At 42.4% G+C, this 10,716-nt stretch overlaps 2 protein-coding genes across 2 annotated transcripts; one reads left to right on the forward strand and one right to left on the reverse strand.

The window, feature by feature from the left end:
- Positions 1 to 184: 184 nt before the first annotated feature.
- Positions 185 to 3,820, forward strand: miox (myo-inositol oxygenase). Its single transcript, XM_086163398.1, has 10 exons — positions 185 to 328; positions 419 to 496; positions 1,359 to 1,439; positions 1,591 to 1,753; positions 1,831 to 1,898; positions 2,129 to 2,238; positions 3,054 to 3,121; positions 3,235 to 3,284; positions 3,384 to 3,496; positions 3,567 to 3,820. Exons 1-10 carry the CDS (start codon positions 311 to 313, stop codon positions 3,673 to 3,675), a joined length of 858 nt encoding a protein of 285 aa, XP_086019524.1. The 5' UTR covers positions 185 to 310; the 3' UTR covers positions 3,676 to 3,820.
- Positions 3,625 to 10,313, reverse strand: lmf2a (lipase maturation factor 2a). Its single transcript, XM_086163397.1, has 14 exons — positions 10,139 to 10,313; positions 8,894 to 9,147; positions 8,788 to 8,816; positions 8,448 to 8,641; positions 8,162 to 8,340; positions 7,889 to 8,033; positions 7,446 to 7,574; positions 6,877 to 6,982; positions 6,689 to 6,785; positions 6,361 to 6,543; positions 6,114 to 6,282; positions 5,522 to 5,633; positions 4,890 to 4,998; positions 3,625 to 4,760 (listed from the first exon to the last, which is right to left on the reverse strand). The coding sequence occupies exons 1-14, from the start codon at positions 10,230 to 10,232 to the stop codon at positions 4,326 to 4,328; spliced, it is 2,235 nt and encodes a 744-aa protein (XP_086019523.1). The 5' UTR covers positions 10,233 to 10,313; the 3' UTR covers positions 3,625 to 4,325.
- Between the last annotated feature and the right edge of the window lie 403 nt (positions 10,314 to 10,716).

Below are 10,716 nucleotides of genomic sequence, written 5' to 3' on the forward strand. Positions count from 1 at the left end.
TTATGGATTGCGATGAAACGGGCTGTTTTGTTCCGCAACTTAAAAAAAGTTAAATGGCTTTAAATAAACAATTTCAGGCCGTTTGCAAACAAAGAACTACTGAGTCATTCTACATGGGTGCAAAACGGAGCGGTCAATGTTTGACACAGCGTTTATTAAGTGAGTTAACGTGTGACCGGACGTCGATGCTCTCTCCATGCAGACCTCTGGAGCAGCTCCAGGACAGGGGGGTATAAAGAGGCCGCGGTAAGTCAGCCGCAGAGAACTGATTCAAAATAACACCAGAAGGGTCAAAGACTTCAACTCAGCCATGAGGGTCGTCAACATTGTGAGCTGACTTTTTTTTTTTTTTTCAACTATCTTTTTAAAACTACTTTATGTGTTTTATATCTCGGTTTCATTTTTTCCTAAATTACAGGGTCCAGATCCCTCCCTGGTATACCGGCCAAATTTGAAAACAGCAACCAAAGACAAGGAACACTACAGAAACTTTGAGGTAAGGATTCATGTTACCATAGCTAACAGATGATGTTACTCTGCAGAATAACATTAGATATTATCATATAATAGAATAACATATAATATTATGTGCAGAAACAACTTCTACACTCAAGAGCGTCAGTAACTTTTAAAAGAAATTCCCTTGTCTCTATAAGCAGAACTGGAGCCAGAGACTTAAACTAATGGGGTCCTCTTCTAAGAAAACGTCTTCCGGTTTCGATCCGGAGAAGGGAGCGGGAGGGTCTTTGTTTAAGAATAAGCTTAAAACCTCCTTTTTGAGAAAGCTTATAGTTGGCCCCGGGCTAGCCCCTGGTCTTACCCTGCAGAGGGATTTCCCATGATGCACTTCTCTCATTAATCCCGCTCTTCCTATCCTGTTTGCACTTGCGTCCCCCCCTTCGGCAATCTTTTCCTGAGTCCTCTGGGTGGCTCATTTCGCTATTTCTTTTAGGATTAGTAAAGCTAGAATTGCATCATTTCAGCTATTACCATGCAACTGTCAGCACAACTGGTAGCATTAGTAATAGATCATTTGTGCCTGTTTCCCCACAACCCTTTAACCTCCCTGTGTCTCGATCACACTCTTGCTCGACCTCTTTCTTCTGTCGAGACAGAAGGCCGCCCAACGATGAGCAGCACAGTTTCATTTCCATTTTCACTCTTGGGGGAATGTTGGGTTTCTGTAAATATTTTCAAAGATCTACCCATACATGAAAAAGGCTCATGAGACAACTGTCCTGTGATTTGGGGCTATATGAATAAAATAAAATTTAAAAAAAAAGCAAATAAAATCTGTGCATGAATGATATTGTTTATTGCTTCAAAGATCCTACTTTTGTCAAATATGGACGTTTCAGAGCGGCAGCCTGACTGAGCGAGTGTTCAAAACATACAATCTGATGCACACCAATCAGAATGTGGACTTTGTGAAGCAAAAGGTAAGCGGTTGCTCAAAAACCAGCTTAGTTACTGATCATATTTGGTTCATAATTTATTGTCCCGCAGATGTTTTGAAGTCTGGGAGGGATTCCCTCCAAGCGTGTCTGAGAAAGCTTTCCTTCCAAGTCATAGTCGGACCCCTTTCCGCAGCAACACAAATGGACCGGCTTCAACCACACTGAGATGCCGATGATGGATGCGGTTTTGTCACTAGACCAGCTGGTGGATGAATCAGACCCTGATGTGGACTTTCCTAACTCGTACCACGCCTTTCAGACCGCTGAGGGTATCCGCAAAGAACACCCGGACAAAGGTACGCGGATTGCCAGAACTAAAACCTCATCGCCTTGCAAAATCTGCAACGGTCACTCACTCCGGTTTCTCTCCCAGACTGGTTCCAGCTGGTGGGTCTCATCCACGACGTTGGTAAAATCATGGCTCTTTGGGATGAACCGCAGGTGAGAGAGGAGATAAAAGCTGGCATTAAATATCTGGAGCAAAAACACTCAAAAACAATGATGTCATTCCTTTTCAAAATCTGATTTAGTCTTTGTGAAGTGGTTCTGAACTCTTTTTTCTTTTTTCAAAATGCCAATCTCTATTGTAAGGATGGACACTGTAGATGCTTTCAAAGTGTGTGTATTTGTGTGTGTGTGTGTGTGTGTGTGTGTGTGTGTGTACCCTGCAGTGGGCTGTGGTGGGTGACACCTTCCCCGTGGGCTGCAAGTTTCAAAGCTCCATTGTGTTCAGAGACACCACCTTCAAGGAAAACCCAGATGAAAATAATCCCAGCTACAAGTAGATTATCAACGCTTGTGTTCTAACATCTGGATTTGTTTTTTTAGGGTGTCATTCAATCACAGTAAAGTCTCCCCCCAATTAGTAATAACAGACACAAAAACAGATAAAGAAACTTAAAATTGAAAACATCTAAAGGATTTTCTTACTTAACATACTAATAATAGGATATTTAGATTAAACAAGAACAAACATATATGCTAATACTGGTTGCATTATCCTGCACTGTTTACATGTGGTTACAACAGTATGGTCATTATTATTTAGTTATTTATCAATATTTATGTGGATGCACTGCGGATGGCAATTTAATTTTCCAGAGAAACACATTTCCAGACCCTACACTTGACGATAAACACTTTGAATCTTGAATATATATATAGATATCAAGTGTGTACAGGACTGTCTCAGAAAATTTGAATATTGTGATAAAGTTCTTTATTTCCTGTAATGCAATCAAAAAAACAAAAATTCCTTTTTCATGATATCCTAATATTTTGAGATAGGATTTTTGAGTTTTCTTAAGATGTAAGCCATAATCAGCAATATTAAAATAATAAAAAGGCTTGCAATATTTCAGTTGACTTGTAATGAATCCAGAATGTATGACATTTTTGTTTTTGTAATTGCATTACAGAAGAACTTCATCATAATATTCTAATTTTCTGAGACAGCCCTGTATATATACTGTATATACTTGAGATCATTGACCAAGCAGTTACTCTCAAACACTGTATTCAACTACTTTGTAGGTAATACTAAACAATATACTCCATTAATTGATGGTACTTTTGTCCTTTTTCTTCCCTCTTCAGTACAAAATATGGGATTTATGAACCGAACTGTGGGCTCACAAATGTCCTCATGTCCTGGGGCCACGATGGTAAAAATATCCAATAATTTGCCATAAAAAATAAAGTTTGCACACCATTTACGATCACTGAAATGTCAGTTTGTCTGGCTATTCAACTGAAATCAATGTACTGTCACCACCAGAGTATCTCTACAGAGTGCTGAAGTTCAACAACTGTTCCATCCCAGAGGAGGTTAACAAATGCAGCGATGATGATTAAATAGCCTGGTGAGGCTTCAGAAGTTGCTGGTTACAGCTTCAACTACATACCCGTGTCTCTGCTGCTCTTCAGGGTTTGTACATGATCCGCTTCCACTCCTTTTACCCCTGGCACACCCATGGAGACTACATGCACCTGTGTAACGACAAGGACCGGAGCATTCTGCCCTGGGTCCAGGAGTTCAAGTGAGTGCCGTCATCAGCGCCTCAAACGCCGCGAGTTCCTCGAAAGCTAAGGCATCTGTCCTCTGCGTAGCAAATTCGACCTCTACACGAAGGTCACGGACCTGCCGGATGTGGAGAGTCTGCGGCCGTACTACCAGTCTCTCATCGACAAGTATTGTCCTGGGACACTGAAGTGGTGAGAAGATGCAGGAAAAGAGTTAATAGTTTTGTGTTTCACCGTGTCTGCAGTAGATTTATGTAGTTTAGCACTGCTGTGAATATTTCTTGACATTTCTGACACTGATTGCTGATAATTCATGAATTAAAAAAAGATTACACAAATAACTTATTGCTTTTAATCATTAAAAATGTGTACATATCTTTATCAACAACAAAAGACACATTGGTTGTATAAAAAAAAAAGAAAAAGTGCAAAGTGGATTTATCAGTAACAGGTGACCACATTGACGCAAACATTAACAAAGTTGCATTTGCACACAAATGGGACCAGAGAAGATACTGCAGAGAACTGCTAATAATAATTATAATTCAGTCACCTGGGGAAAAAAACAAAACAATAAACTGTCTCCAGACAGGACACCTTTCCCAATCACCGCATCTGTTGACAAGATTCCGCTTTTTAAAGCAACCATGGCTTCTTAAGATTCATCCGAATCTCGTTCAAGCTGCTGATTTCAAAACACTTTTTAAGTGGTTAAGAATTCTTCCCCTTTTTTGCCTCAACCCAGTAATTGGATGAAAAGGAGAAAGTCAGGGGATCAAATACACTCAGAAGACTTTGGTCTGTTTCGTATAAAGGCAGGTTTGTAAAAGACAACCATCTAATCATTCATTTTCTGCGTCTTAACTCCTTGTCTTCCTCAGTTTCTCCTTTTTCTTCCCCCTCTTCCCCCTCATCCTCCTCATGTGTTCCATCCTCTTCGTCATCTGTGACATCTTGCTCTTCATCATCACATCCTTCTTCTTCATTCTTACTGTCCTCTTCGTACTCATCCAATGCTTTTCTGTTGTCAGTCTCTTCCGGACGACCTAACCCTGTAGATGCTTTGCGGCAGCTGGCCGTCACGCCAGCCTCAGCTTCTCCGTCTGTCTTTCCCGGGTGTCTGTGTCCGTTTCGCAATGCCTGCAGTAGACACACGACGGCGCTGCAGGCAGTCAGTGTCCAGATTATCAGGGGGGCGGGTACGCCCTTGACCTGAGAGCGCACCCACCTCACCCCTTGAGCAACGGTAGTCGTGGATATACGACGTGGAGGTGAATGGTCCTGCGCAATAGAAAAAACAAAAAAAAACAACACATTGGCCAATTCAGGCTTGAAATTCAAGCTTGGACCACCTTTCTTATTCACGCAAACTAGAACAAACACACACAAAACCAGAGCGCTGCACTTTACCTTCAGTCCAAACTGACTTAGCATGTTCTCGAGATAGGAGCTGCCCAGGTGCACTGTGGGATAGAATTCCTGATCATAGACCCTCCTCCACCATCGCTGTGGGTAAGACCTGCCCAGAGAGAGAAGGGAAATAAAAACAAAAACACACAAAAACCTTGAGTGTCTGCAAAAGTCTGACTGGGTTACATTAAACCTGTTCTAAACAGACCTCCTGAGGCACGTGTTTAAACTTTTACCCCTTACTCTCCATAACGATTGATGCGACTGATTGACTTAAAACATCCAACTGAAACGTTTAAACATTTCAACAAGCGTTGAATTATTAACGCCTGTATTTTTTCTAAACACCTCACAGATGTTGAAATGTTTTTTGACACACACTCCGACATGGAGGCAAATCAAAAGCACTGACTACTGGGGAAAAATAAAAGGGAAGAGGTAGGGGAATTTGCTATGGCACACCAAATATTTAAAAATGTCCAACACTAACATTGCTTCGAGGACATTTGCTGAATTGGAAAAAAACTGCTCGATGTAGTGTTGAAGGAGTGTCCGGAACAGATCTCACACGTGCGTGAATACATCTCTCAACTGCTGTAAGGAAGAAGAGGGGGGAAAACAAGAGCACTGACCCGTCAGCCTTGGGTTTGGTAAACCAGTATCTGTAGCGGTGGGCTCGGAGGTAGGCAGGGGGCTGCTGGTGAAACGGGTACTGAGTCACATCTGTCTGGATGAGCTCAATCACTGCAGGAGAAGCCGACCACAACAGACCATTTAACCCTATTTGACCCGTTCTTCAGACATTAAAACTGAAATAGCAAACGCAAAGAGCTCCCCTGTCCTGGTTCTCCCGCTCTGAAACGCTATGACCGCTTGAAAGTTCTGGCTGTCAGCATTTTATTTCACAGAACGTTCTTTTCACAAACTGAACATGTTTCTAGTTTTCACAAGAAACATGTTTCTAGTTTTCACTTGAAAAACACCAAGATTAAAACATGCAGTGATAATCTGGTGGTTATCAGTCACAGTACTGGCATAATACCAGAGTCTAATCACTTCGCAAACGCAACAGTGCTCTCTTTCATGATTGTGGTAATTTTTGTGTAAATATATTGCATGTAGTCTGACAGTCTGAAATTATTCCAAAAGTATTTTATATTTGGTTCCACCATGAAATGCTCATTAAAGAGTACGAGTGATAAAAAAAGTAAAGGTACAGCTCACCGTCTCTCTTGCCCTGCAGCAGTCTGTACATCAGGCTGGTGAACCACGGAGCCTGCGAGTGAGTCCCGAGGGCAGCAAACCACATTTGCCAGTCCAGCCTGGGCTGGTGAGGCGTCACCACCTCAGGGGGGGCACTCAGGTTGCCAGGCTTGTACATGAACTCAATCTCCTGAAAGAAAATTGGATGTAAATGCCTTTCAGATGTGAGCAATGAAACGCCTTGAACATAAATATTTCTGGCACCCACAGTCCAAGTGACTCCATCCTGACTTCCTTCGATGACGACCTCCGGCCGCCCGGCGACACCCGTCATCCTCCTGAACAAGCCGTAGGAGTTGGCTAGCTGGTAGCGGTCCACCTGCTCATAGATCTGGAGCACTTTCGGCCACAGCCTGGCGTTGGAGTCAAACTCTATGTATGTGAAAGGTACCTGGACATGCCAGAATAATGAGAAATCCCAGAAGGGAAAATAGGGACAGGAAGTTGAACTACAGGCTTGCAGCATGGCATTGACCCTCGACATCATTATCTTTAAGATAGAATTAGATGAATAATACATTTTTATAAGCACTAACCAGACTGATAGCGAACATGGTTGCAGTGGCAGCAGCGAACACAGTCCACTGGAGCGTTCTGCTAAGCCTCTTCAGGAAGCCGGGGACACATGCACACCTAGAAACAAACAACAAATAACATTTTACAATGACAACAGCCCTTCACAGTCAGTGCTGGGGGAACAAATACATAAACAGGAGCGTACAACCTGAACATGGCTGTGACCATCTCCCATGTCAGGGAGAGAACGCCCATCCAGATACAGGGGATTGTAACAGTCTTCAAGAACTGGATGAATTGATGGTATGTAAACGCTGAAAGGGAGATAAAACTCTTTGTTATTCAGTGCAAGTACAGCTAATTATACACTACCGATCCACGTTTCACATTGTGACGTTTGAATCCTTGTTTATGTGTCAATCAGCCAGCCACCTGGAGGACATTTCACCTTTTCCCTTTCCCTTTAAATTTCTTTAGTGCAGTTTTAAGCAAGTAGAGACAAGTCTCTGTCTCCATCAGATATGGCAACATAAAATTTAAGATCAGCTGAATTGCAGCATTTTTCCAGTGTTCCCTTTTTATCTTTGCAACCCTGTTCTTCTTAGAACAGTTTCATACTAATATGGAACTGAATGTTCAATTATAGGTGACTGGTATCAAACACTTGATCCTTCTGCAAGTGCTGCAGCAGCAAAGCCTGACTCCTCATGGAAATGCAGCAAAGGAGTAATATGTGGCAAAATGAAGTAGTTATGAGAAGTATGAGTTGATATTTACCTGTTGTTGAGGTAATAGCATACATTTTTTTATCCAACTGCAGGTCAAAATAAATTATCGTTCCGGAGATCATGAGGGACCAGACCACCAGCTCCAGCAGGTAACAAAGGCATGACTTCAGTGTGGAACCTGGCAAAAGTGAAGACAGCGAGGTAAGTGAAAACAATTCAGCCAGAAAAATTCAAAGTCTTTTTCCAGGCTGTTTGGTTTGGCAGCCATTTGTGGTATTTCTGACTCAAACTGAAACTGGGCTGGACAAAAAGGAAGGACGGTGGCTACCCAACAAAGATATCCTTTACAAATAATAACAAAGCTTCTGCTCAGGGACAGTGGAATCTTTTCATACAAAGGTTTGTGAAAGTTATTTGCCTTGGGTCTGCTCTCAACCTCCCTTATGTGATAACTGGTTCCCGATTGGGTCAGCAGGCAGAGTGTGAGCGTACGTTTATCACAGGACTGGCTCTTGTCTGTCTTGCGTAGCCAGTAGTGAACATGCTGGTCATCCAGCAGGGACAGACAGAGGACCAGTGTCAGCAGGTTGAAGAAGTTGTAATTGCCGGTAAGAATAATAAGGACTTGCAGCAGCACCTAGACAAAGTAAAAAAATCCAGTCATCAGGAAAAGGCCATTGCAGATAATAGATGATTAACATTCTGAGCTGTTTAGCTGTGTTTAGAAGTTACACAAAATTGCTTCGATGAACGATTTTTACCCACCTGCAAGTAAAAAGATCCCAGTCGGAGCCTTCGTAGTGGGCTGAAGAAAAGGGGCGGTGTGGCAATCTCAATGAAAAAGGTGGCCACCACACACAGCTTTTGCCACCAATCAGGCAAATGGTGGGCAAACCAAGCCAGCGGTGTGGGAATGCACTGCGTCTCATAGTGATACGTCAGAGCTGATCAGCAGCGGGGCGGGGGAAATGCTTGTTACTTGTAAAAAAGGGATCAAAACATTTTAAATGCAAGTATTATTGAGATCATCTCTAAGTTTTTTGTTATTTACCGGTCAGGCCCCACCAAGTAGGACACCGGGATGTGAGCTTCACGACACCAGAGGCAAACATCAGCCTGAAGAGCAGCCAGCGTATCAGCCAGAAGGTCACATGATCATGCTCTCTGACCGCTTGTGACCCCCTGATTAACGTCAGTGGAGCAACAAGAATACAGAGGAAGCCTGTCTCCAGAAGAAGGTTGTCCCTAGAAAAAGTATTTGGGTAACAAGAAAGAATAAAGGTGGCGGGAGAGGGGTTACAAGGTCATATTGTTCAGTGTTGACGTTTCAACCGGTGTGTTGATGTTGACAAATACAATAAACAGTCGTGGTAATGCAAACATCAACTCACCACTGGAAGTAGAGAAAAACCTGCCCCACCTGCCACAGGAAGAAAAGCGTGAGAAGAAACACAATGATGAAATAAAAATATCTTGAGACAAGCAATGCAACCTCACCTGGTACAAAGACAGGTACAAGGCCCAGAGGCAGAAAAAGATCACGCTGTCTCGCAGTGCCTCCACCAATGTGGCCAACAGGCTCAGCCCTGCCCCAACAAGGCACAGCAGCTCCATGGCGGTGTGTGTGTCCAAGCCAAGCTGAGGTCCAAACCAAAGCAGGGTGGGAGAGGCCTGCAGCTGCTCCAGTATAGATTTACCACTGTATCGCAGCTGCTTACGGGCTGGTAACAGGCCCTCATTTCCATAGAGACCTAAATATCAACACTGTGTTACGATCTGGTACATCATTACAAAAACTCCTTCATTGGGTGTTTCGGTAACACTTTTGGTATTGACACAGATTCAGCTGGACTGACGTGGTCACTACCAAAGCCATTCAAATTTCAAGCTTTCAAGATCACCACATGATATAGTGACTGCTTGAGCCCAGTACTGAACCGCTCCCCACCTCATAATAAACAAATATATTGCTACAAAACATTGCATATCTGACAATGTGCTACGCAATGAGCTTTTTACTGTGTTGTTGCTAAGCCTTAAGGGCAATAATCTGCATTAGAACAAGTGCAACTGAAATATTTAATTTTGCACTGGATTTAAATTCAGCTTTGAAAAAACAGTTTGGATTTATATTTTAATACTATCTTGGTTAAATGTGTGGTGTATGTACAGCATTTGGCAGATTTCTCCTTCAATGTGCTATTTCACTGATTTTAGCCATCTGTTTTTAAGCTATTTCTAAAATTCGTTGCAGGGTCTCCAAATTCTTTTACAGGCCCAAAACCTTCACATAGAAACCTTTGGTCATCCAAGATTTCTTTGATTCACCCCTATTCCTATATTTGTATTAACTGTACAATATTGATTATGATGCTATTTATGATGCAAAATCAAAGTTCAATCGTATTTAAAGCCTATAATAAATCTAAGACGAAGACACACGGAAAAAAGCACGTTTTAACGGCTAACAATCTGTTGACTGCTGACATACGTGTGTAGAAATGTGTACGTGTTTGACCAAGTATTGCATGAACGAGGTGGCTTTTGGGATTTGTAGTTCGACTTTTCCTATGTCATGGATCTTCACAAGGATTTCTTTAGGTTAAGTGACTACAACCCTCAGAAACTTCTAGAACTCACTGGATTGAAGCACGACAGGAGGAAAAGCGGGAAAACACATGCAAACTTCTCCCCGGGCTAACAACAAGTTAGCATAGCCTCAAACACTTTGGTCAGCCTCACCTGGAATCTGCACGTAAAGAGAAACAAAAGCGGTCAGGTATACGACCGCCATACACCAGAGGAATAAACGCCGAGGCAGAATTATTTCCCCCATGTTTGGCCGAACACCTTGGCGGCTGTGGCGAGATTTCCGCTGACTGTCCCGGCTCGTTTCAGACCAGCGTTATAACAGGAAACCGGGAGAATGGGAGGGAAACAGCGGTTTCTTTAATGCGACACGGCGAGCGTCGACGAGGGTGTAATTCCGCAAATGGCCACAAGGTGTCGCTGCAGTCATTCTTTAATACACCTGCTGTTTTACTTTGACGCGCCTGCATAATTAAATCCATATCGAAATAATCCATATCCAATTAAACCGTGAGTAAAAGTATATATATATATATATATATTCATTTATTTTAATGTTTGCAATTACTTCACACGTGCTGCACCGCTTCCATCCAGCATCCGTGGTTTGACCAGAAAAAAAGTAAATACATACATTTTATGTATTTTTAAAATAATTATAAAATTTGATCAGCGATTTTTAGACAAGGCAGACTGAAAAGTAATCAAAGGGGAGGAGAAATTTCAAAGCA

The sequence above is a fragment of the Fistularia commersonii genome, chromosome 17 (assembly GCF_037954325.1).
Source record: "Fistularia commersonii isolate RoL2024-O1a breed Wild chromosome 17, RoL_Fcom_v1.0, whole genome shotgun sequence".
NCBI classification, from domain to species: Eukaryota; Metazoa; Chordata; class Actinopteri; order Syngnathiformes; family Fistulariidae; genus Fistularia; species Fistularia commersonii.

What these genes read in the sequence shown, in the direction of transcription:
- miox (XM_086163398.1), top strand. An exon ending in GAAAATAATCCCAGCTACAA is followed by an intron (nt 2,239 to 3,053) that starts GTAGATTATCAA and finishes TTCCCTCTTCAG; the next exon opens with TACAAAATATGGGATTTATG. An exon ending in CCCTGGGTCCAGGAGTTCAA is followed by an intron (nt 3,497 to 3,566) that starts GTGAGTGCCGTC and finishes TCCTCTGCGTAG; the next exon opens with CAAATTCGACCTCTACACGA.
- lmf2a (XM_086163397.1), bottom strand. Translation starts at nt 10,232, where the DNA reads ATGGGGGAAATAATTCTGCCTCGGCGTTTATTCCTCTGGTGTATGGCG. An exon ending in CCATGTTCGCTATCAGTCTG is followed by an intron (nt 6,544 to 6,688) that starts GTTAGTGCTTAT and finishes TGGCATGTCCAG; the next exon opens with GTACCTTTCACATACATAGA. An exon ending in ACCAAACCCAAGGCTGACGG is followed by an intron (nt 4,999 to 5,521) that starts GTCAGTGCTCTT and finishes CTCTCTGGGCAG; the next exon opens with GTCTTACCCACAGCGATGGT.